At 44.2% G+C, this 24,530-nt stretch overlaps 2 protein-coding genes and 1 long non-coding RNA gene across 12 annotated transcripts in view; 2 read left to right on the forward strand and 1 right to left on the reverse strand.

The window, feature by feature from the left end:
- Positions 1 to 1,520, forward strand: part of LOC140499749 (semaphorin-4E-like) — a 55,350-nt gene extending 53,830 nt beyond the window's left edge. For all 6 annotated transcript variants that reach the window (XM_072601589.1, XM_072601588.1, XM_072601591.1 and 3 more), the window contains one exon: positions 571 to 1,520. In XM_072601589.1, coding sequence (XP_072457690.1) covers positions 571 to 1,313 — 743 coding nt within the window. In that variant the 3' untranslated portion in view covers positions 1,314 to 1,520. The remainder of the gene's footprint in view (positions 1 to 570) is intronic.
- LOC140499755 (uncharacterized) overlaps positions 1 to 24,530 on the reverse strand; it is a 25,887-nt gene continuing 1,357 nt past the window's right edge. Inside the window, exons 2-5 of one of the 2 annotated variants that reach the window (XR_011965530.1) lie at positions 20,330 to 20,541; positions 16,398 to 16,535; positions 14,632 to 14,869; positions 1 to 1,448 (exon numbers count right to left, since the gene is read on the reverse strand). This is a non-coding gene — a long non-coding RNA (uncharacterized lncRNA). The remainder of the gene's footprint in view (positions 1,449 to 14,631; positions 14,870 to 16,397; positions 16,536 to 20,329; positions 20,542 to 24,530) is intronic. The other variant, XR_011965531.1, reaches the window with a different exon arrangement.
- HOMER3 (homer scaffold protein 3) overlaps positions 24,305 to 24,530 on the forward strand; it is a 15,202-nt gene continuing 14,976 nt past the window's right edge. For all 4 annotated transcript variants that reach the window (XM_072601602.1, XM_072601603.1, XM_072601601.1 and 1 more), the window contains exon 1: positions 24,305 to 24,449. The gene's annotated coding sequence lies outside the window, so the exon portion shown is untranslated. The remainder of the gene's footprint in view (positions 24,450 to 24,530) is intronic.

Here is a 24,530-nt window from a genome sequence, read left to right on the forward strand (position 1 = left end):
AAAATTTAAGGAACAATTTAATCTCCATTGTACAGTAGGTATTCACTTATGAACCCCCCTGCGAAGTCAAGTTACCCTCAACCATCAAGATAAAAATAATTTCAGAAAATGTTCAGGAAATTGGTAAAATGTTATGGATGATACATCTATACTGGGTTCTTTTAAAATTATTATTATTGCTATGAACTTGATAAATAACAAACATCAATAGTTCCAAATATAAAGGACAATAACAACAAAAAAGACTGCATATGAAGCTCTAAATCTCCACTATGTAGATTTTGGGGGGGTGTATATTTCGAATTTAATGATAATTCCTACAATGCCCTGCATGCCTGTGTCCCCTTCTAATCCTCCTCCTGTTCTGTTTTGTTTATTTTTAAAATGATTGTTGATGCTTTTTTCTTGCAAAAAAAAAAAGAATTTCTAGTTAGTAGCTTTAACTGTACCAAATGTCAGTATACCCCAAAATTCAAGGGGGCTTGTCACATATTAATAGATTGTATTACATTATTTGCAACTCTAATTAAAATTCTTTTTTGCTTTTTTTCCTTTCATGTTTGCTTTTAGACAGGCCCATTCAACATGTTATTGTGGCCGCTGGGCATAGCAGCCAGCTGAGATGCTCCCCCCTGTCCAACCTGGCCTCCACTCTGTGGCTGTTCAATGGAAAAGATCTCCCAGCAGAAGAAACAAAATACCTTCTCTACCGACAAGGACTGTTGGTGTTTAATGTAACGGAGGCTGATACTGGACGTTATGATTGTCAGTCTGTGGAAAAAGTTGGTGGGAGAGAATTATTCATCACTATGGAAAGCTATCTCCTTAATCTTTGGTCTGAGAATTTGATGACTTTAGTGAAAGGTGGCTCAGAGTGGCCTCAAGCGGAAACTGCCCCTCCAAGCTTTAAATCTGACTCTAGCAAATATAGGGGCTCTGCTCACTGGGGAACCCAGAACGAGAAGCTCCTCTCCAAAATATTCATCTCTTTGTTTGCATTTCTCTTTTTCTCCTTGCTCTCCTGGAATTTTGTCAAAGGGTTTGTATGCATACGCTCTGGAATCCGAGAAAAGGCCACAAATGCAATAAAAATAGATAGCTTGGGAGATCCTCCCTTAGAAACTGAGGAACCAGGTCCTCGAAAGCAAGTGACCTTGACAGTCAAGAGCTCCTCCTCTCTGATGCCACTTGTTTCTTCCTCAGAAGGTACCTCCAAGAATGCCAGTCCCAGCAACAGTCGGGCTATGAAACGCCCCCCATGCCGCCCAGCCACTCTGCAGATCGGTGTAGTAAAGGAATGTTCCAAAGTGTAGAGACTGAGTGAGGTCAGGCACACTCTACCCCCAAAGAAAAAGAGAAGCAAAGGAGACCAGTGCGCCTCTGAATTGCACTAGCAAGCCTGGATTCATTTTCTGACACATCACCCAATCTTTAAAACATCTTCAGATCTGTAAAAAAAGAAAAAAGGAAGAGGGACAGATGAGAGAAAGACAGAGATGAGAATAAAAATGTTTTGGAAAGTTGGTTCCCAACCCCTGTTCTCTATAATCATGTCACTTAATGTGGTTTAATGGGAAAAAATACTGAACTTGTAGTCAGGAGGGACCTGGATTCCAATTCTGGCTCCAGCACTTAATATAATACTACGTACCACTAGATTCCCAGAGACTCAGCTTCCCCACTTGTAAAAATATGGAGGATGATATTTGTGAGGCCTTACTGAGAGTACTGCTATGAAATAAGCATTTTGTAAATCTTCAAGCAGTAGACAAATGACCCATTATGAGAGTGATGAAGATGTTCTGTGCCCCAGTCTTCCTGAAAACCGTCAGGGACCTTGCAGGAATCCTGTGGCTGTAGAGGGGAGAGATGCTTTCATTGACCTCCCTCAGAGAACGCCTAGAACTTGTGGCTTGCCTCAGCTCAGCCTTGAAAAGGGTTAAAAAATGCTCTGTTCTGTTTCCTGTACACACAGTTCACATTCTCCCATTTTTGAGCTGCCTGGGAAGCAGATGTTTCCTAGTCTGTTCAGTGCCTGGGATTTTAATTGGGAAGAAAAAAAGGTGGAGCTGGCTTCCAGGTCCCCAGACTTCTTGAAAGAAAGACAAAGGGAGAGGAAAAGAGGGAAAAGGGGCACTCCAAATAGGACTTTCCCCTTGGTGACTGTTATGCACAGATTTCTTGCAGTGGAGGGAAATCATGCTTCTTTGTTTCTGAATCACTCAAATGAGAGTCTTGGAACATTGGTGCACCACAAGCCAGGGCCTCTGGTGTACCATAACAAATGCCGCCAGAATGGGAGCCCACTGACAAAACTTATTAAAAACAGTCATCACTGGGCTCAGCTCTTTCCCCTTTTCCCTCCTGTTCACTGTTACCCCGCTGTTCGGTAACACATCCCCAAAAGAGGAGTAGGAGAGGAAAGGGGCAGGAAGGGAGCCCTGGCTGTGCCCTCCTTAGCCTTACCACATGAATGAAAACAGTTCTGTGCAAATTGGGGAGATCTGAACATTGGAGCTATCCAATCAGGTCACCTTAAAAACACCTTTTAATAGTCTGCAGTTGCAGGGATTTCTCTAGAAACATGGGGGCAGGGGCAGGAGAGATTGACTCAAAGCCATAGCTACTGTCTCCGTTCCCAGAAAGTACTAAGCTGTCTTCCCATGAGGCTCTTGCTGAGAAGCAGTCCATGGAGCCCCTCCTGAGCAACGATGTGGAGACCCAAAGGGTAAGACTGGACTAGATGAAGAAACGAAGCTTTTCAGGTGGGTAGGAGGGTGGTGGCATCATCTTTGCATCCTCAGTAATGTGACCAAAGTGTTGCATTAATGCCACCCCACCCCATGTGGAAGAGGAAAGGCATCTGGGGAAAGTGAGGAGTAGAGATGAGTCTGGAAAAGAGAAAATCAACTAAGTCCTTGGACCTGGGACATCTACAGGATGGAGACAATAGATTCATTGAATGCCTTCAGTGTTTGTGGTGCTGAGTGCTGTGCTTGGCAAAGGGAGGGGCACAAAGACGTGGTGGAGCACAGTCTGCCCTCGGGAAGCTTCCAAGTAGGAAGGCACAATGCAGAGAATTTCAGTAGACACTGTTATATGATGAGTAGATTAGAGAGATGTGAAGGAAACTTCTAGAAACCTGATAGGTAGAGAGTGCACCAATCAAAGCTATATGTAACAGGTGCTAACATTAGATGGCATAATGGTACTCCAAAGAGAGCCTTACAAACTAATAAGATGAGACCAATTTAATGAGATGTAACTTAAAAATAGGAATAAATGTAGATTCCTATACCTAGGTTTAAAAAAAACCAAACACTTCAAAAGAAGAGAGGTATGATTAGACAACAATTTATTTGAAAAAAGACCTGGGGATTTTCATGAGCTGTTGACTCCTATGAGTGATTAATGTGATGTGGTGGCTCAAAAAGTTAATTCAGACTTAGGCCACATTAATAAACAAGGGATCTAAAATTAGATTCAACATTTATTAAGCACCTACTGTATGCCAGACATTTGGGGTGTAAAGGTAAGTGAAACAGGCTGTTCTCTGAAGGGGGAAAATTACTACTGGGGGGAAATAACATACAGATAAATGAATACAAAGTCATTTGGGGGCAAAGTGGGGAAATGTCTTTGGAGAAACTTGAGATGAGGCTTGAAGGATGCTAGGGATTTTTTTGGCAGGGCTGAATAGGAAGAACCCTCCAGGCATGGGAGGTAGCTCGCCAGTGCACGAAGGATGGAGATGGAACGCTATGTACTGGGACTGGTAATGAGGCAGGTCTGGCGGGAACACAAGCTTCAGGAGAGGAAATAATGTAAAAATCAACCTCGAAAGGGGCTGGAACCAGATTCTGAAGGTTCCCCATGCCAAGTTTATCATAGGGGTTAGCAGGGAGGGAAAAGATCAGGCGTGCTTTAGGGAAATCAGTGTAACAGTTATGTGGAGAATGGAGTGGATAAGGAGAAAGCTGAAGACAGGGAAATCAATGAGGAGCATATCATAATAGTCCAAATGAGAGGTGATAAGTTCTTGAACTCAGGGGTTGATGGTGTTAGTTATGAGAAAAGGGAAGATGCAAGAGAAGCTAAGAAACCAAACTAACAAAAGGCAACAATTTCATTTGGAAAGATGGGAAAGAATGAGGCATTGATGGCTCCCGGGTGACTGAAAGAAGGGTGCTATTCTCAATAGAAATAAGGAATTTAGGGGGAAAGGTAATGCTTTCTGCTTTGGACATGAAGGAACATTTACTGTGCACTGGGAAGAAAAGCCAACAATCCCTGCTGTCAAGTAGCTCATATTCTAATACGGGGGATTGATGGCTAAGGAACTTTGCTCTGGGAAGTCAAAGGGAGGGTGAGTGGAGCAACAGGACAGTTAGTCAATACATTATTTCCAAAAGCAAGCTGATTTAAACTTCATGGGCAACAGGGGAAAAAGAAAAGGGGTGGTCAAGTGAAGAAACTCCTAGGTATGATGGATTTGAAAAGTCCCTTAAGGCACACAGAGAGAAAGAAGCACCAGGCAGCTGATGATGCAAATGATCCAGAGCTCAAGTGATAGAAGGGGGCTGGACATAGACAAATAGGGGGTGGGGCACAGATGAAGATTCTGCAAGGGAGATGGAGGAAAACTAGAAAAAAATATCTCAAAGACCCAGGGAAGAGAGAAGAATTTTTGGAAAAAGGAGGCAGGCAAGCATCAAACACTGCTGGGAAGTCTGAGAAAAGGCTATTAGATTTAGCATTTAAGAAAATGGTGGTACCCAGATGTAGTGGAAACTGTCCGACCAGAGAGCTGGAAGGTGGTGCATTGCCTGAGTTCAGGAGTTCTGAGCAGCAGGAGGCTAAACTGATGAGCTGTTAAATCCAGCACCAGTGTGCTGGGCCCTTTTGATCAGAGGCCACCAGGTGCCTAAGAAGGAGAAAATTTATCCCTCTCAGATCAGAAGCTGAACGCATCAGAGCCCCCATGCAGATCATTTGGGGCATTACGCCTGTGAGTGACCCTGTGCCTCCAAATGAGGAAAACCTTAATCAACCACCAATTTCCACTATGTGCCAAACGCCATCCAGAACGGTCCCTGCCTTCAAGGAGCTTACTTACATTCTATCATGGGAGACAACATGTACACATGGGCATTCAGATCAATGCAAGATAAATGAAAATGTAATTTCAGGGCAGAGGTACTAGGAAATGGTTGGGGATATTGGGAAAGGTTTTATAAAGAATGTGGTGTTTGAGCTGTGCTCTGAAGGAAAGAAGGGATTTTTAAGAGGCAGAGGTGAAGGAGGACATCCCAGACAAGGAGAACTGTCAAAGCAAAAGACACCAGGAGAGAACAGTGTGTGTGTGTGTGTGTGTGTGTGTGTGTGTGTGTGTGTGTGTGTGTGTGTGTGTGTGAAAGGGAGTAATGCATATGTCTGAAAATGTATTTGGGGGTCAGGTTTGTGCAGGGCTTTAAATGCCAAGCAGAGGGCATGATTTTTGATCACACAGGCAGGAGGAAATTGTTGAATAAAGGAGTGGCATGATCAAATGTATGCCTCAAGAAAATCATTTTGGCAGCTCTGCAGAAGATGGATTAGAAAGGGCAAAGACTTGAGACAGGAAGCCCAATTAGGAGACTATTACAATAACATCAGCTATTACCATTTTTAAAAATCTTTTCCAATTTGCATAGTAAGAAACTTTTGGAGGTCCTCTCTGACTCTGAGATTCTGTGACCGTGAAAATGACTTGTGATTCAATCTGACAAGTATATTAAGCAACTAGGTAAGCCAGTATCACAGAACATAGGGTATCCCAAGAGTCCTACTGCCTTTCTAAGTTTTAATAACTTCAGAAATATACATGTTACAAAATTATCCCAAAAAATCATTTAAAAGTTTGATTTGAACTTTTCTTACACTCATTTTGTGAATTTTAAATAGCTTTTAAAATTTTAACAATATGAGACACTCTGCCATTTATGCATTGGGTTTTTGACAGTTTCTACATGACTTTTTCAGACCAGTGGATCAGCAGAGGAGACTTTCTTGCTTGGCCCACCTTGGTCACCTGATCTATCTGCATTAGACTTTTTCTTGTGGGGTCATGTCAAAACTGAAATGAATGCACCCAAAATTCATTCTTTGGATGGTCTTAAGGTAAGGATTACAAATGCAGTCTTTTCAGTCACTAAGCAGCAGCTGAAGTTTTTACAAAATTCAAAACTCAACTATAGAGAGAGAGAGAGAGAGAGAGAGAGAGAGAGCGCACAAGATGGCAGTACTGTTAAATTTTACTAAGAAACATCAACATTTTAAAAACTTTAATCAAGTGTTGTAAGTCTGTAGCATTTATACTTCTGAAGTTGTTAAAGCTTAAATCTGCACTAAGACTTTTAGGACACCCTACATAGCCCTATATAAGCATCGTACATAAACAAACCAATGGTTATTGTGTAGTCTTCCATCCCTAAAGTTCTTTAAGAAATTAAGAAATCTCAGTTATGTGGTTTAAACATTAAATATTTTTAAAATTTAAATACTATAACATTTCCTAAAGACAAGAGTCTGGTCTAAGGATCTCTCCAAGGTCTATCCATTTTGAGGATTCTAGGAGTTACAAGTTTAAATGTGTCCATCTAAAGGGTCCTGTTGCAAAGTGCCACCAGGTCCTATTATTTCTCCTTTAGGAAATATATCCTCCCAGGCAGCAGGATGGAAAAGGAAATAGTGTTGACCTTAGGTCAGGTGAAGAATTCTAAGATGTTCAGGAAACCTGGGTACTGATAGAAGGCCTGAGACAAAGCCTGGCCCCTCCAGGCCAAAGAGGTGAGTCTGCAACAGAACATTAAGGAGATAAGGAGGTGGTGTGGAAGATAAGCCGTAGGTCAGAAGATGCCACACCAAAGGCTAAGTCAGGTAGAGCAATATGGATCCTATTAGTCATGTGCTTGTCCTAGCTAATGTGTCCAAGTTTAGTAAAGCAGGAAAAAAATACTGAGCAAAAAACACATCTGCCATTGACTTATTCTAAGCCCCCACCAGCTCTGACATCCTACGTTCTAAGAGTCCTCGCAGTTCTGGTGTTCTATGATTCACTTTGCCCAGGCATAGCTGTTCATGTTATAGGAAGTACCGTGGAGCCCTGAAAAAAGATACATACTCTGTCCCAAGGGATTAGTTCTCCTCTGAGATGTTTGATTTTCATTTTTATTATATTCTTGTAATAACACTTACTATCCCTATATCCATAGCATTGTAAAGTTCAATACTAGTTCACATCGATATCATCCCTTAAGAATTACAAAGCTATTTACATATATTATCTGATTTGGGCCTCACAACAACTCTGTAATGTAGGTCATCTCCATTTACAGATAAGGAAATTGAGGCTGATAAAGAGTCCCACAGCTAATAAGTGTCTGAGGTGGGATTTGAACCCAAGTCCTCCTGAAGAGTTCCATCTGTCGTGCTGTCGTACCTTAAAGCTCTTTCTCCAGCACAACCCGATGCCATAAATATCTCTGAGCAGTGCCTATCATGGTAGAAGGGTCAAAAATGCCCCTTTGTAACATAGCCTGTGGTCACTCTAAGGACATACAGGAAGTGACAAGGTCTAAGGTTTAGAACCTACTGAAGGGATCCCTCATAAGATTCCAGATTCTTGATTTTTAGTTCAGTTCCCACAGATCTAATTACCCTAATTTGCCATGTAAAATAATTAGCCTCCAAGGTACACCAGAGATAGCCCTGTATTGGCAAGTTGACGTGGAAGATACATGACCTATTTCCAAGGTGCTTTACATGCCGTTTATTTTCAGCTACATGTCATTGCTGGTGGTAGTGCTGTGTGTGTGAAGGACAAAGAAAATGGGACAGGAGAAGTAAGACACTCTCACAAGTCCTGCGGTTGAATTGGAAAGAAACCTTGAAAACTTATTAGAGGACATTTGGAACATTGGATTTTAATTTGAAAGTCTGATGCTAGTTATCTGTGTGACTTCTCCACTTTGGGCCCCAGTTTCCTTATCCGTAAAATGAGGGGAAAGAACATAGAATGTTTTCTTCTGACTCAAAATCTATCATTTTATGAATTTAAAAAGCCATAGGGCAAATATGTTCAATATTTATGTTACATGTATGTGTGGCAAGAGAGAGAAAGAAGAAAATGTGTGATGTGGTGGGTGGTAAACTGGCCTCAAAAGCCAGGGAGTCTCAGGGTCAGTCCAGGCTCCCACAAATACTGGCTGTAGGACTCTGACACGTCGCTCTGCCATTATAAAGAATGTTTTATATATCAAAGACCATAAGTTGCAGAGACTGTGATGGTAAATAGAAGAGCTTCCTTTCTGGGATCTTCCCAAACCCCAAACTTCCTCTGAAGTGACAGGTCCAGCCATGTGTGTGTATATGTATCTATATGTGATGCTTTGGGTATGCATCAAGGCAAATGTAAGCCTTATCTAAATAGCGTAGGATTTAAATCAAGAGCTCTGTGTCTAATCTAACTCCTTTAACAAATGAAGAAGTTGGAGCAAGGTCACACAAGTCAAAATTCAAACTCTAGTCCCCTAATGCCAATCCATTGGATTGTGGTTTGTTCCCCCTCTGGAGAGCTTTTAAAAATCCATTTAATAACCAGTTACTTGGAAAGCTGTTGGACATAATGGAAAGAGAACAGGAGGATGGTGGTTGTAGGTGATATGTCTTTTTTTACAAGTATTATTATCCTGGTTTTATAGGTGAGGAAATGGAGGCCCACGGTCACAGAGCTAGATTGGACAAGCTGAGACCTAAAGCTGGGCCATTTGATGCCAAGTCTAACGTTCCTTTGGCTGTTCGACACTGCTCTTTTGTGAAACCTGGATTCTATGCCTGTTCTATCCTTACCTAGATGTGTGACCTAGAACAACTTGCATAACCTTTCTGGGTCTTAGTTTATCTGTAAAATGAGGATAATATTCACATTGCTTAACTTACAAGGCTGTTATACAGAAAGTATTTCAAAAACCTTAAGTTGTTTTAGAAGCTCCAATTATTATTGCTATCTAGCTGTATGACCTCGGGCAAGTCTCTTCCTTACTCTGAGCCCTGGTTTCTTCCTCTTTAAGATAAGGGGATTGAACTAAATGTTCTCTAAGGGCTCATTCTACTCTAAAATCCCATGAACGCATACTGTGTGCAAGGGACTTTCTAATACACTACCTCACAACTATAGTGATATTATTAATAACTTACATTTCCTTGATGGTTTGAGATTTATAAAATGTTTTCTTTAAACCAGTCCTGTAGGGTCAGCAGTGCATATATGATTATCCCTATTTTATAGATAAAGAATCTGAGGCTCTTATAAACTGAAGTTTACAAATGATTGATCTCACAGTCAGGAGGTGTGGAAGCAGAGTTTGACCCCATGTATTCTGGCCCTGAGTCCAGTGCCCCTTGCCCTACAATATACTGGCAAGTGTGATGATGGTGCTCTATGTTAATACTTCAGGCATCAGTGATTTCCTCTGGGAGGAACCTCTCACAAATGTAGATTCAACCCTTCTTATTGCCTCAGTAGACAGTTTTATGAATTGCTGTGCTGAGGAAATCCATCACCTGTTTACAGTATAAATGGTAAACTAGGGAACTGTTTCATCTATGGCACAATAAGTTTAGCAATGTAGAGTGGTAAAACAGCTATGCATAGAACAGTCCTTCCAGGGCACAGTTGCCCAGGCCTGGGGTTAGTTGTGCCATGCTATAACCTAATGCTGCTATGAAAAAAGGCACAACTATAATGGTTCCTGAAAAGAGGCAGCATCCTAGGATCACTCAGTCCCTCATCAACCAACACTAATTAAGCACTTACTCAGTGCTGGGTGCTAAGTCCTGGGGATACAAAGAAATGCAAAAACATTCTCTTAGATCTCCCATTTTAATGGAGAAGACAACATGAGAATAACCATAAATATACAAGAGTGGAAGAGAATGGTAACTTTAGAGGAAAAAGACTAAATTGTTGTGGCCCAGGGGTGCTATGAACCCTGTAATGCAAGAGCAAAGGGCTCTGACTTGAAAGAATTTGACCACTCAAACCTTCTTTTAAGCAAAGACAAGGTTTATTGTGTCTCCAATAGAAGTGGGAGGGATTTTAAAAATCTGTACCCTGGTAGGGACAAAATTGACTTTTTTAATAGGGAAAAAGATTGTGGGAAGATTTTGGATAGGATCTGATAGTGGCTGATAGTCTGGGGTGAACCGGAAGTAACAGAGAAGAGGTCTAGAGGAGATTAAGGATGGGAAATAGCCTGGGGGTAGTCTGGAGGTAACAGACAATGAAGGACTGGGCTGGGTCAGAGGTAACAGAGAATTGAAGATTGGGGTCAGAGCCCCAAAGATGAAACAACAGTTGAAAGGATTACTGAGTATCTAGGTAGGGATGTGGAAGGAAGATTCAGGAGCTACGTCGCTTAGGGTCTAGGTCGCGTACCCCATCATTCCCCCTTCAAACAAATGGGATCCAAATTTTTGGGGGGTAAGAGGCAAAGGTCTTGGCTTCTGAAACTGTTTCCTTCTGACAAGGGGCATAGAACTGTCCCTGCCTCACTGGGTCTCATTCAAGAGGTCAAACCAGTGGGCAAAGACCTTGGACTCATTTGGAGGTTGGTATATAGCCTGAACAGTCATCTGGAATTTGATGGCTCAGACCCTGGAGGAAATAAACCTAGCTAGAAAGTTAAGCAAACAAGGACCAAACAGGCACAAGAGGGAAATAATCAGGAGAGGAGAATAGGAGAGAGTATAGAAAGGAACCAAGATTTTTACGAAGAAGGTGATTTGGGGGCACTGAGATTATGGATTTCTTGCATCCAGCTAGCCTTTTCCAAAATACATTCAGTATGAATTTCTAACTGCCCGGAATTATTGATGTACATACATACAACAGGATGTTTACTAGAGCACATACACCCCCACTAGAGGTGAGCAGGTAGTCCAAGGTTATTCTGTTACCTAGGATCATCTTTGCTAGGGAATTCAAAGATTGCTACATTTCCAGGAGACCATAAGCTGTCTCATTTGCCAACTGGTAACTGCTCTTTGTAACATTAGAGAGAATGAGTTCATCTTGCCGGTGACCATACCAAGGCATGAGAAACTCTCCTCCTTTTTTTAGGAACCAGAGTGCATTTCACCAGAATCAATACTTTGACCTTTTCAATTTAAAGGCCCTGAGCTGGTGGCACTGAAAATGGAAAATGGAAAATGGAAAAGGTGCTAAAAATCTGAAGGTGCATACCCCAAAGTCCTTGTAAGGTGTTAAGCATTGAGTGGCCAGGACAGTAGTTCTGGGGTCTTGCCAGGTGGTGGCATTTCATTTCACCTCTTTCCCAGAATTTTTATCACTTGATTCACTGATCCCACAAAGGAAGTACCTTTGGGGGCACAGATGGGAGTTCATAAGAAGCTCTGATTATGGATGCCCCAAGGATCAGAATGGTTGCACATTAAACTCCCAGTCTAGAGGGGTGTCTTTAAGAGACTAACTAGAAAGGGCTATGGCATTGAGACAACTTAAAAGTAAAGTTTAAAAAAGGGGAGCCTAGTAGGACAGTAGGGGGAAGGGTACAGTCATAGGTGCAAGTAGGAATTGCTCCCTCAGTACAACTGGTACAGCTGGCTGATGTAAAGTTCTGGAGACACTTGTCATTAGCCATATCTGCACAGGCAGTGCAGGTGAAAAGACCAGCAGAAACTTTTACAATCCCTCCTTCAACAGGGCATTAACCTGTTCAGTGGCCATGGAGCTTGTCTCCCAAGTAAGGGAATATTCCCCTCTGGAGAAGCAAGGTGTTGAGATAGAGAAAATAGCCCATAGAGGAGTGACCAGTATAAATGGGGTGACATAAACCTCTGAGGAAATCATATTAGGCAGGGGGACTTTTGCAAGGATGGCATGGTGGGAGATGAGAGTTGGCTTGTGGTTGTGAGTAACATACCCAATAATCTTGGACTCCTTTCCCTGTCCCACCCCCAGTGAGTTTCCCAGTTTAACTAGGGAGTTATCCTCCCACTTTTGGAGGCCAAGTGTTCTGGAGGTACCAGGGAAGAGGAGGAAAAGGATTAGCATTGTCATTATCAGCTCAGAAATGATTCCAAGAGGGAGAGAAAAGGCATTTTCTCTAGAGGGAATTAAAGATGGCTGTGGCAAAGTCAAAACATAAAAGGAAAAGGGTGAGTATAATTTCTTTTTATCCACTTGTCTGCTTGAGGGGCCAGGTGTTGAGGTCAGAGTTGGGAGAGCTGGTTCAGATTTGAAAGAATTCACTTAGACCTTCTCTTTAGCCAATGGGAGTTTTATTGACGCAAAAGCAGCAGGCCTGAGATTTAGCAAGGAACTAAACCAAGGCACTGATATAGGAGAAGAACCAGACTTATATAGGCAGAAAGCTATGCAGCCTGTAGGATGATTTTAGGGTTTCTTATGGGCACTGGGGATTTAAGGACTGGATAAGTCTTGCAAGATAAAGAAGGGAGACAAGAAACTTTATGGTCCAGGATAAGGGGGAAGTTTTACGATATTTCAAGATAAGGGGAAGCTCGGGAAGGGCCTCACAAGGTACTAAAAAAGCAATCCTTAATATTAACTCTTAGGACGCCTTTGTATCCATATCACCAGGCCTCTTTAAATAGTAGCTTGAGGCCCTTCAAGGGTTCACAAATATATTCCAGAGTCTCTGTGAGAGGAGCAAAAGGTGACACTGGTTTAATCCTAGAGTTATGAGGGCATTGGGGTGGTAAGTATGACTCAATAGGGTCCCTTTCAGTTGACATCTAACTGTTCTCCCTTTTGGGTTTTGCATGATTTTAAATAGACCCAATCTCCAGGCTGTACTACAGCAGGACACTCCTTTTCACTGCCAAGATGTTTTAGAAGATGTTTATGTCTCTTAGGGTATTCCTGACTGCTCCTAACTGAGTTGCAAATGATTGATCATTTTGATCAATTGAGTGATCAGATGCTCTTCTGGGTCTACAAGGATGTCAGATGTTAGGAAGGGCCTCCCATACAGGAGTTCAAAGGGGCTAAGCTTGATATTTTCCCAAGATGTAAAACAGACTCTGAGCAGCCTATTTGGGTGATTCTTAATTCAGTCTTCTCAAGTTTCCATACACAGCTTAGTAAGGACGATCCATAGATCACAGACCTTGGCCTGGAAGGACCATCTCATCTACTCCTCTATGTTTAGGGATGAGCAAACTGAGACCCAGGAAGGAGAAGTGATTTGTCCAAGGTCCCACAGGTGTCAGAAGTAGGACCTAAACCAGGATTCTTTCTCCTGGTTCATTAATCTGCTCTACCGCATTTCAATGCCTTGGATTCAAATCTCTTTCAGCCCATACTAGTTATCATTCTGTCTTCTGGCCAGTCCTAATGATCAACCTCTCCTCATTTAGCTAGACTGGATCCTGAACAACAGAAACACAGCCTGTTTTCCAGATCTGCATTAGGAGCCTGTCCACCTTGGAAGAACTGGCCAAAACCTACTTGGGCTCTTCTGGCAGAGCCTGAGGAAGGGTTACTTCCACAGCTCTGGGGGAGAATGCCAGCAACCAAGACACAAATATGTCCAAAGTTAAATAATGCTGGGGCCTATTTAAATTACAGTCCAAGAAAACAACAGAAGAGATATCTCAGTGTTCCACATGATCAGTTATCAAGGGAAAGATACAAACAATGAACCTCTTGGGACTATCTGCTATTTGAAACTTGGAGAATATTCATTTTGATTCTTATGTGGAGTAGAGATATGAACTGAGCCTGCAATGTGGTTTACGGTCATTATTTGCCAAGGGAGTGAGATAAAAAGAGGTTAAGTGACTTGTCCAGGGTCACATAGCTACTAAGTGTCTGAGACTGGATTTGAACTTTGGCCTTCCTGATTCCAGGGCCAGTGCTCAATCCACTGAACCACCTAGCTACCTATGTTTACATATAGGTATATGCAAATTAGGTATAAAGTAGGTGCAATGAGGAGGTGTTAAAGGCTGAATGTAAGAGATAGTACTTGGGCTAACCATGCTAGGGATTCTAAAAGTTAAAAAAGGGAGTGCATTTCACACACAGACTGTGCAAAGTCATGGAGACAGGAAGTGGAGTACTGTGTGTGAGGAGCATTAAAGGTCAGTATGACTGGACCGGACCAGACTGAGTGCAAAAGGTGCAATGTGTAAGAAGGCTGAAAAGGTCATAGAGGGCTTGAAATGCCAAACAGGAAAGTTTATATTTGATCCTAGAAGTCATAGAGAACCAGTAGAGTTTATTGAGTTGGGAAGTGACAGGGTCCGACTGCCCTTTAGGAAATGGCTGGTATGGACTGGAATGGGGAGAATCATGAGGCAGGGAGAACCATTAGGGTATCTTCAAGAAAAGGCTGAACAGCCGTTTGTCAGGTACTTGACTATGTGGATCCCTTTTTGGAATGGGTTGGACCAGATGCTGGGATCCCTTCCAACTCTGAAATTCTGTGATTCATTGGACAGGGAGAGATTGAAGATAGAGGAGAGAGAAGGGATTATTGTGAGGGCAATTTTCTAGAGAAAATGAGAGGGGAGGGGATCCATTGTTATGTGGGGAGAACTGACCTTGGCAGTCTTCATTGCAGACTAGAGCAGAGGACTGTCCCAGCAACCATAAATCAAAGAGATTGATGTTGCCCCAGGGAAGAGAGCTCTGTGTGGGTGACTTTGACAAGTTCACTTTCAGTGCCATTATCAAGTTTACAGATGATAAGAAACTGGGAGAGCTAACAGATACTTAGGGTACTCAGGAACAAACATCTCTATGGGCTCCAAGAGTAGGCAGTAAGTATCCAGATAAAACCTGAGGGAGATAAATGTAAAGTTGCAAATACAGAACAGTGAAGGTGTGACTAGACAGCAGTTCATGTGAAAAGGGCCTATGGTTTTAGTGGACTGCTTATTCCAGATGGGCCAACAATGGGACGTGGGTGCTTTAAAAAAACAAAACGAAACACCAACGCTCTTTTTGTGATGGCAAAGAACTAGAAATCGAGGGGATGCCCATCATTTGGGGAATGGCTGAATAAGTTGTGGCATATAATTGTGATGAAATACTATGGCGCTATAAGAAATGACAAGCAGGATATTCTCAGAAAGTTAGGGAAGACTTATATAAGTGAACTGATACAAAATGAAGTGAACACAATCAGGAGATCATTGTACAAAGTAACAGCAATATCGTGCAAGATCAACTGTAAATGACTTACTCTCCTCAGCAATACAATGATCCACTTTGATCTTGACTTGTAGCCTTTTCAAATTGAAGAACTTACCATCAGTACAGTAGTTGACCTTGATGCCATGTTCATCCTCATTGAAAGCATTTGACAACATGACTGAAAACATCATGCTAAAAAGCATGGGAGCAAGCACACAGCCCTGTTTCACTCCACTGGTGACTGGAAGGCACGAGAGCATCGTCCACTATCCAGAACCCAGGCAAATGTCATCATGAAATTGACATACAATATTGATGAACTTCTTGGGCAACCAACTTTTGACATAATTTTCCATAAGCCTTCACGACTTAACAATGTCAAAGGCCTTGGTCAGAGCTACAAATGTTGTGTACAGACCTCTGTTCTGCTCCTGGCATTTCTCCTAGAGTTGTCGGTGAGCAAACACCATATTGACTGTTCCTTGGCCCTTTCTGAAGCCACACTGGCTCTCAGGTATATGACCATCATGGAGGGAGTGTTGGTGCATAGTTTTCTGTTTGCTGATGATTGTGCACTCAATGCAGCCTCTGAAGCTGAGATGCAACAAAGTATGGATCAATTGTCTGCTGCCTGTGCTAATTTTGGTCTAATAATTAACACCAAGAAAACACAGGTGCTCCATCAGCCACCAGAACAACATTCATATGTGGAACCATCGGTTACAACAAATGGAGAAGTTTTGAATGCTGTGGATAAGTTCACTTACCTTGGTAGTACACATTACTGTACACATTGACAATGAGGTTGACGCATGCATTGCCAAAGCTAGCTCAGTGTTTGAGAGGCTCCAAAGAAAAGTTTGGGAGAGAAGACTGACTACCAAACTGAAGGTCTTCAAAACTATTGTGCTGACCTCATTGTTGTATGCCTGTGAAACATGGACAGTCTACCAGCACCATGCCAGGAAACTGAATCACTTCCATTTGAACTGTCTTAGAAAGATTCTGAGGATCATCTGGCAGGATAAGGTACCAGACACTGAGGTCCTTCCTCAAACTAAACTATCAAGATTCAAACTATGCTTCAGAGAGTGTAACTCCGATGGTCTGGCCACGTTGTTCAAATGCAAAATGTATGCTTGCCAAAAAGACTATTTTATGGGGAACTTACATGGGCAGATGATCACATGGTGGTCAGAAGCAGCGATACAAGGACACTCTCAAAGTCTCTCTCAAGAACTTTGGATTTGACTGTGCAACATAGCAGACACTCAGCATGGCATGCCCACATCAGAAAGGGTGCTGTACTCTATGAGCAAAGCAGGATTGAGGTAGCACAAAGTAAACCTAGGATGAGCAAGTTTGCAGTATCCACCCCAAATATTCACATGGACTATCTGTACCCAACTTGCGGCAGAACATTCTGAGCTCATATTGGTCTGATCACACACAGTTGGACACACTGAAACTTGAGTTTATCATGGTGATGTCATTTTGGTCCTCTTCAAGAACATAGGACAACAACCAACCAACAATGAGCCAAGACAATTCCAGAGGATCCATGATGCCATCCTCCTCCAGAAATAGAACTGATGGAGTCTGAACACAGATTGAAGCAGACTTTTTTTTAACTTTCTTTTTCCTGGGTTTTTTTTGGGGGGGATCTACTTTTTCTTTTGCAGTATGACTAATATGGACATGTGTTTTGCGTGACTGTATATGTCACGCAATCTATATGAAATTGCCTTTTCATTGAGAGGAGAGTGGAGGGAGAGAATTTGGAACTCAAAATTTTTTTAAAAAATGAATGTTAAAAAGTATTTTTTTTTTTTATGTGCAGTTGGGGATAAAAATAGAGTGCTGTACCTGGCATGAGAAAGACCTTAGATATTAGATATGTAAGTCATTTAACCTCTGTCTGCCTTAGTTTCTTCATCTCTAAAATAAGGATTATAATAGCATTTACCATCTAGGGTTGTTGTGAGGGTAAAATGAGATATTTGTAAAGCATTTTGTAAACTTTAAAAGATTATATAAATTCTAACTAATATTATTATTCTGTGTTACTGGTGAGAACAGAATTAGGACCCACGGGGAAAAGCTACGGGAGAAAGATTTTGACTCAGCCTGAGGACAGACTTTCCAACAGTTTTAAGCATCTAACAATAGAATATTGGTAGATGGTGAGCTTCCCATAAATTATGAAAGTGTTCAAATAGTGGCTAAGCAGTCACTACTAATGAATTTTTGGAGGAGATTCTAGTACCAGGTGGGAGGTTGGTTTATATTAATCAATCGATAAATAAACGTTAAATGGCTACTATGTGCCAGGCACTGTGCTAAGTGCTAGAGATACAAAAAGAGGCAAAAGACACAACCCCTACCCTCAAGGAGCTTATAATCTAATGGGGGAGACAACATGCAAAAAATATATGCAAAGCAAGTTTTAGACAGGATAAATGGGAAAAAATTAAAAGAAGGAAGGAACTGGAATTAAGAGGGGCTGGGAAAGCCTTCCCAGAGGAGGTGGGGTTTTAGTTGGAACTTATAGAAAGCCAAGGAGGTCAGTAGTGGGAGCATAGGAGGGAGAGCCTTCCAGTCATGGGGGACAGCCAGAGAAAATGCCCAAAGGGTCAAGACAGAGGGTCTTGTTTGTGGAACAGCCAAAAGGCCAGGGTCACTGGATCAAAGAATATAATTTGAGGAGTATAAGGTATAAGAAGACTGGAAAGGTAGGAGGGGGATAGGTTATAAAGGGCTTCGAATGCCAACCAGGACATCTTGTATTTCATCCTGGACACACTAGGGAGCCACTGGGCTTTATTGAGATGCGGAGTGTTATAGTCAGACCTGTGCTTTAGGAAAATCACTTTGGAGGCTAAATGGAGAATAAATTGGAGTTGGGAGAGACTCAAGGCAAGCAGACCTTCCCCCGCCCCCCACCTCCCCAGTAGGCCATAGCAATGATCCAGGAGTGAGATGAGGGTCTATACTGGGGGGTGGCAGAGTTAGAGGAGACGAGGGAGCATATTCAAGAGATGCTACAAAAGTAAAATACCAGACCTTGACAATGACTTGAACACGGGAGGTGGGAGATGGTGAGGAATTCAAGATTGTGGGCCTGAGCAACTTGGGAGGATGGCATTGCCTGTTCCAGTGGGGGATAGCTGTAACTCTTAGGAAATTCTGTTCAGTTCAATGAAGATTGAAGTCTTGTTATTGTTGCTGAGTGTTTTTCAGTTGCTCATTTTACAGCTGAGGAAACCGAGGCAAACAAAGTCAAGTGACTTGCCCAGGGGTCACACAGCTAGTGTCTGAGGCTGGATTTGAACTCAGGTCCTCCTGACTCCAGACCTTAGTGCTTTCGAGGTCTAAGTCTGTGATCTGGTGGTGGGACAGGATTTGAACCTGGATCCTGTCTGTAAAGTTTGTGCTCCATTGATAGCACTTCTCAGGTGCTACGTAGGGAAAAAGGACAAAAATCAAACTGTGTCCTCAAAGAGATGACATCCCAGTGAATCTGAAATCTGTGTGATTAGACCAACTTACAGGCAACACCCCTCCTGAATGAAACTGATTCTTTTGGGACCTGTTCCCCACCTTGACCCCTTTGCCAAGCGACAGTTGAGCACCAGGCTGAGATGCAAGCTGATCCCTTACCCTGTTGTAAGATGGCATTTCCAACACAGGACTTTTTTTTTTTTTTTTTTTTTTTGGTGTTAAGGAAAAGCCACTATGCACAGATGGTATTTTTCATTACCCACAATGTTCGGATGTTTCGCTTTGGTGGCACCCAGGCCCGGGTTGTTCATCCAAATTCTCTGTAAATGCAGAATGCCATTTGTTCTACTTTGGCTCTGTTTGCAGGCAGGAATGAGCTCCATGTGATCTTGGGATATGGCAGAAAGGAGGACCCCCAACCTCTCTCCCTCCAGAGGTGAAGACTCTGAGTCCCAGGGCTGACTCGCTTCCCTCTTACAGAAGTCTAGACACTTGAGACATTAAATAGAGTTCTCCTTGTTGTTCCTCTGGCACACACAGTCACCAGAAGCTAGGAGGCCAGTTCACTCAAAGTGATTTTGAATGAGATATGAGCAGGAGACTAAGGTTCTTTAGGGTTGAAAGAGGCAGTTACCTGGCTCCCTGCTCTGCCTTACCCATTGGGCTTGTGGTTATCATAGGACAGAGTCACAGATCCTTGGAGTTGGAAGGGACTTTCAAATATAGAATGTCAGGGCTGGAAGAGACCTCAGAATATAAAATGTCAAGCTGGGAGAGCCCTTAGATCACAGAACGTCAGCTAGGAGAAATTCCTCCCTTCCTCTCCTCTCCCTTTTCTTCCTTCCTTCTTTTTTCTCTTCTTCCTTTCTTCCTCCCTCCCTCCCTCCCTTCCTTCCTCCTTTATTCCTTTCTTCCTTCCTGATTCTTTTCCTTCCTTCCTTCCTTCCTTCCTTCCTTCCTTCCTTCCTTCCTTCCTTCCTTCCTTCCCTCCTTCTTTCCTTGCTTCCTTCCTCTCTCCCTTTCCTCCTTCCTTCTTCCTTCATACCTAATAAAAATACAAAAGCAATACTAAGGTCCCTGCCATGAAGGAATTTATACTCTGGCAGGTGGGGGGTGGGGCAGGAGGACCATGTACATAGAATATAAATTCCTTGAGAGTGTGGAACATTATTTCATTTCACCCTTTTTTTTAATAGCCTTGGAACCTACAGTGCCAGGCACATAGTAGGCTCTTAATAAATAATTTGTTTATTGATTAATGCAATAAAATTAAATTAAAAAAATATCCAAAGTAATTTCCCAGGGTGGGGGCAGGGGAAAGCAATAGCAGTGGAGAGGAGATTAGCGCAGGCTTCCTGGAGGAGGTGGTGGCCCCTGAGCAAAGTTAAAAGGAAGCTAAGGACTGACTGAGGCAGAGGTGAGGAGGGCAGGGTGGGTGGTTCGTGCAAACGTTTGTGGATGAGACATGGCATGTCACGTCCAAGAAGCCCAATCAGGCAGATGGGGGCAGATTGGGCAGTATTTTAAGAGCCAATCAGAGCACTTTGTATTTAATGCTCTAGGCAATCGGAAGTCCCCAAACTAGGAGTGACCTAGTCTTACCTATGCTGAATGAATCACCACGTGGCTGCTGGCGGGAATGGACCGTCTGGCGAGGAAAGAGCCTGGGAGCAAAGAGTCAGGAGGCTTTGGGCACAGTCCAGGTGAGAGGTGATGGCGGCTTGCATGGAGAGGCCGGTGGCTTGTGTGAGTAGACTGCACAAAACTTAACAAGTGGATGTGGAGAGGCCAGGGAGAAGACTGAGGATGTGAACCTGGGTGACGGTCAGGAAGGAAGGGGGTAAATCAGGCAGAGGCGGGAGGAGAGATGATGAGTTCCCTTTTGGACATGTCGAGTTTGGAATGCTAGTGAGTTCTGGGCTGGGAGTTAGGAAGACCTAGCCTCATTCTCACCTCTGGCACTCAGAGCTGTGTGACAAAGCACAAAGCACAACCTCTCTGAGTGGGTTTCTTCTTCCGTAAAGTGAGGGGGTTGGACCACAGAGCCTCTGAAGGCCCTTCTGGTGCAGATTCTCTGATTCTCTGATCCAGCTGGATCTGGCTGTTCCACTTTTGGTGATACTTAAGAGTAAGAATAATTCTGGATATAAAGACCTCGGATTCTTTGACATAAAGATGAGAGCAGACCCCCGGGAGCTGTGCAGAGACAGAGGACACCGCCATGGGAGGGGTGGGGCGGATGGGAATGAGGAGTAGTGGAGGGGCAAGAGGTAGTAGGAAAAGGATCCCCAAAGAGGAAACGGTGGTCAGTAGAGTCACTGGCTGGGAGAAGGGAGACAAGGGTGAGGCTTGAGGAAAGACTATCGAATTCAACAAATAAGTGATCATTAAGTGACTTTGGAGAGAGCAGTTTACATCGACATGTTATAAACCAGATCCCAAAGGGCCAACAAAGGAGTGGGCACAACTTTATAGGAGTTTGGCTTTGAAAGGGATCAAAGGCCAAGGCTGGGGAAACTTCAGCCTGGGGGTCACATGTGGTTCTCTAGGTCTTCAAGTGAGGCCCTTTGTATCCAGACTTCACAGAGCAAATCCCCTTAATAAAAGGAAGTTCATGAAGTTTGGATTTAGTCAAAGGGCCTCACTTGAGGACCTAGAGGGCCACATGTTTCATCAGGGTCACAGGGTCCTGGCCCTTGAATAGGTGATTGCTGGAGGGGATGGAAGGATCAAGTGAAGAGTTTTTAAGGATGGGATTTGGGGGCAGGATTGGGCCTTGGTTGTAATGGGTATTAAGGGGTCCCCTGAGCTTGTCTTTTTGAGTTGACATATTTTCCAGTTGTAATTCATGTCTCACAGACTTGTGACAGTGTTTTTGATTACTGTAAGTCAGAGTTGGATGGCATCCTTGAACAAAGAACACAGAAGACAGATTTTGGCATACTGTTGGTGAGAGGTGATGAGTGTCTGAAGCAGGGCAGTGACTGAGTGGAGAGGCCAGATGGGAGATGTCTTGTGTGAGTAGACTAGACAAAAGTTAGCAATAGATCAGGTGTGTAGGGAGAGGGAGAAAGGCTTAGATCAGACCAGATATCTTAAAGTAATTATATTAGCAGCAGAACCCAAAAGGACCTTGGAGATCCTTTATTGAATGTGCTTGTTTCACAGAAGGGAAAGCTGAGGGCCAGAGAAGGCCACTGATTTACTCAAGTCCCTTACAGATGGAATCAGGACAAGAACCTGATTTCAGCAATGTGTCATACGGAGACCAGGGAAGGCAAACATGGAGGGCAAATTTAAAATGATCTTCCCCAAAAGCCACACTGTCAAGAATTAAAAATACCCCTTGTAAACAAATTAAAATTAGAGGCTTCTGTGAACCGTGGGCCTCTCTCAATGCAATCACATATCTCTGTAACCTCTGCCCACGGACCAGATTTCATCAAAACCCATTAAAAAGTGATGAGAGGCCCTGCTCAGTAGAATTTTTGCTTAGAGATAGTGGCTAGCATTTTCCAGGGCACACAACATAGCTCAAATCTACAGCCTTTGTCATGCTTAATCTGCCCGTGTCAACCCTGTGACAGAGGTGGAACAGACTGTCCCCTCATTTTACAGAAGAGGAAAACTAGCACCCAGAAGGGGTCTCCTTAGGGTCTCCTTAGTCCACAGTGACCTCACCAAGGGATTGTGATCAGGCCTTCCCTAGGGAAGGGACCTAGTCCAACCCTGAAGTGACTTGTCTAAGATGACAGAAGCAGTAAGTGGCAGTCAGGATTTGAATCCAGATCCTGTAGACTCAAGTCCGTTATGCTTTGCAGTACACCATAAGTCTATAAACCTTCCTTATGAGTCCCTTCTGCAGCTCTTTTCCCCGAAGCATTTTGCTTGTCAGGAAAAAAAGAATGGTATTAATAATCTATAAGGAGAAAAGAAGTCATTGTAGTTCTGGGAGAGCAGAAAAAACAGAAATGAGTCTGAAGGGGTGTGGGGGCAGGGGGCCCAATTACAACCCACTAGGGAACCCTCCTCTTTATTGGGCCAAAGTCCTAATAAATTACTTCTAACCTAAGAGCTGTAGCCCTTCAGGGTTTTCAGTGAGCTTTCTATACATCATCTCATCTGGGATATGGAAGGTAGACACCCCGACCCTCACTAATGGGGGTTCAGAGAAGGTAAATGACTTGCCCACAGTCACTCAGTGGCCTCCACAGGGCCTGCCCAGTTCTGCTTCTGAACCCAACTCTCTTTCCAGCAGACCACTCCTCCTTAACTTGCAGTCCACTTTATCTCTCGTATTAGGTTTCTCCTCCCTCTGAGGCTGTGAGCCCAAGAGGGCAGGGCCTCCACTTGTATGTCACAGTTGTTAAATAAATTTGTTAAAAATTAAAGGAGCAAGGAAAGCATTAAGCAGCAGCAGGAAGGAGGAAAGGCACAGGATCTTGGGGGGAGGGAAGGGGACCTCCAAAATACAGTCAGAGAGGCCCCAACCAGCCCAGCCCAGAGTGGCCATACTGTGGAGGAAAGGAAGTTGGAAAAATTGTTAAGAGTGAGCTACAAGGGATCTGAGGAGACCTTCTAATATGATAGGAACATTTTACAGAGGGGGAACCTGATACCCAGAAAGCATCAGGAATATAAGGAATTTGAATTGAGGTCCTCCAACTCCAAAGCCAAAGCTCTTCTGGGCCCTTTCCCAGGGAACTGGCAGTCTGGGTAAGGGAGTTGATACTGACATACAGGAAGCTGAGAAGGGACACAGGATTCAGTGCGATTAAGGGCCGGAGGGTGGAGTTTCAATTCTGTGTCCTGGTAAAGCCTAGATAAAGGAGAGAGGGGGTTCGTGGGCCTCCGGTGACACTGAAGTGTGAGGAGAGAGAGAAAGAGAAAGAGAGGAGAGAGAGGAGAGAAAGAGAGGAGAGAGAGGAGAGAGAGAGAGAGAGAGAGAGAGAGAGAGAGAGAGAGAGAGAGAGAGGGAGCGCTTTGAAAAGCGGGCATGGCACTGTCTACAGCTGAGGGGTACCCTAGGACACCCACATGTTCAGTAGCCTCCTGAGCTCCAAGCACCCAGTAGGAGCTTTAAAGTTGGGACTGAAGGGTTCGGGGCAGGGTCTCTTTCTCAGTCAGCCAGTAAACACGACGCGCCTACTATGTGGCCGGCACTGCGTAAGTGTTTCCCCGCGGCTCTCTCGATACAATGTATCGCTGTGGCTGTCTTTGTGGCATGTGCTGGAGCCGGGAGGCGCCGCCTCCGCACCTCCTCCTCGCCCTCGCGGCGCCCCTGGCTGCCCGCTACGCCGCGCCACGCGGAGCCAGCCTTGACCACGAGGTGACCGGTCCCCACGGGGCGGGGCTCGGGTGTCCTGCAGGTGGCGCCGCTGAGCGGGCCCGAGAGCAGACAGATAAAGTCGGGGGGGCAGCGCGGGGCCAGGACCGCTATGGGGCTGGCGGCCGCGGGCGGAGGCGGAGGCGTTGGGGAGCTGGAGCTGGGGCTGGGGCTGGAGCTGGGGCTGGGGCGGGCGCTCCGGGAAGACAAAGACTGCGGGGCGGCGGCGGCGGCGGAGGCGGCGGCGGCGCGGGGCAGGGCGCGGCGCTGAGGCCGCCCGCCGGGGGCGCAGCGCGCTCGGAGCCCCGGCCCGAAGTTGGAACGACGCGGTGCCGGGAGCGCACGGGAGCCTGGCCAGCGGGAGGTCCGGGCAGCACGGGCAGGGGCAGCTAGCGGGTGAGCCAGCCTACTGGGGTACCCTCGGCGTTCCCCAAAGTTTGCGCCTTCGTGCCGCGGGCTGGGGCGCCGGGGGCAGCC

This window comes from Notamacropus eugenii, chromosome 4 (genome assembly GCF_028372415.1).
Source record: "Notamacropus eugenii isolate mMacEug1 chromosome 4, mMacEug1.pri_v2, whole genome shotgun sequence".
In the NCBI taxonomy this organism is placed as follows: Eukaryota; Metazoa; Chordata; class Mammalia; order Diprotodontia; family Macropodidae; genus Notamacropus; species Notamacropus eugenii.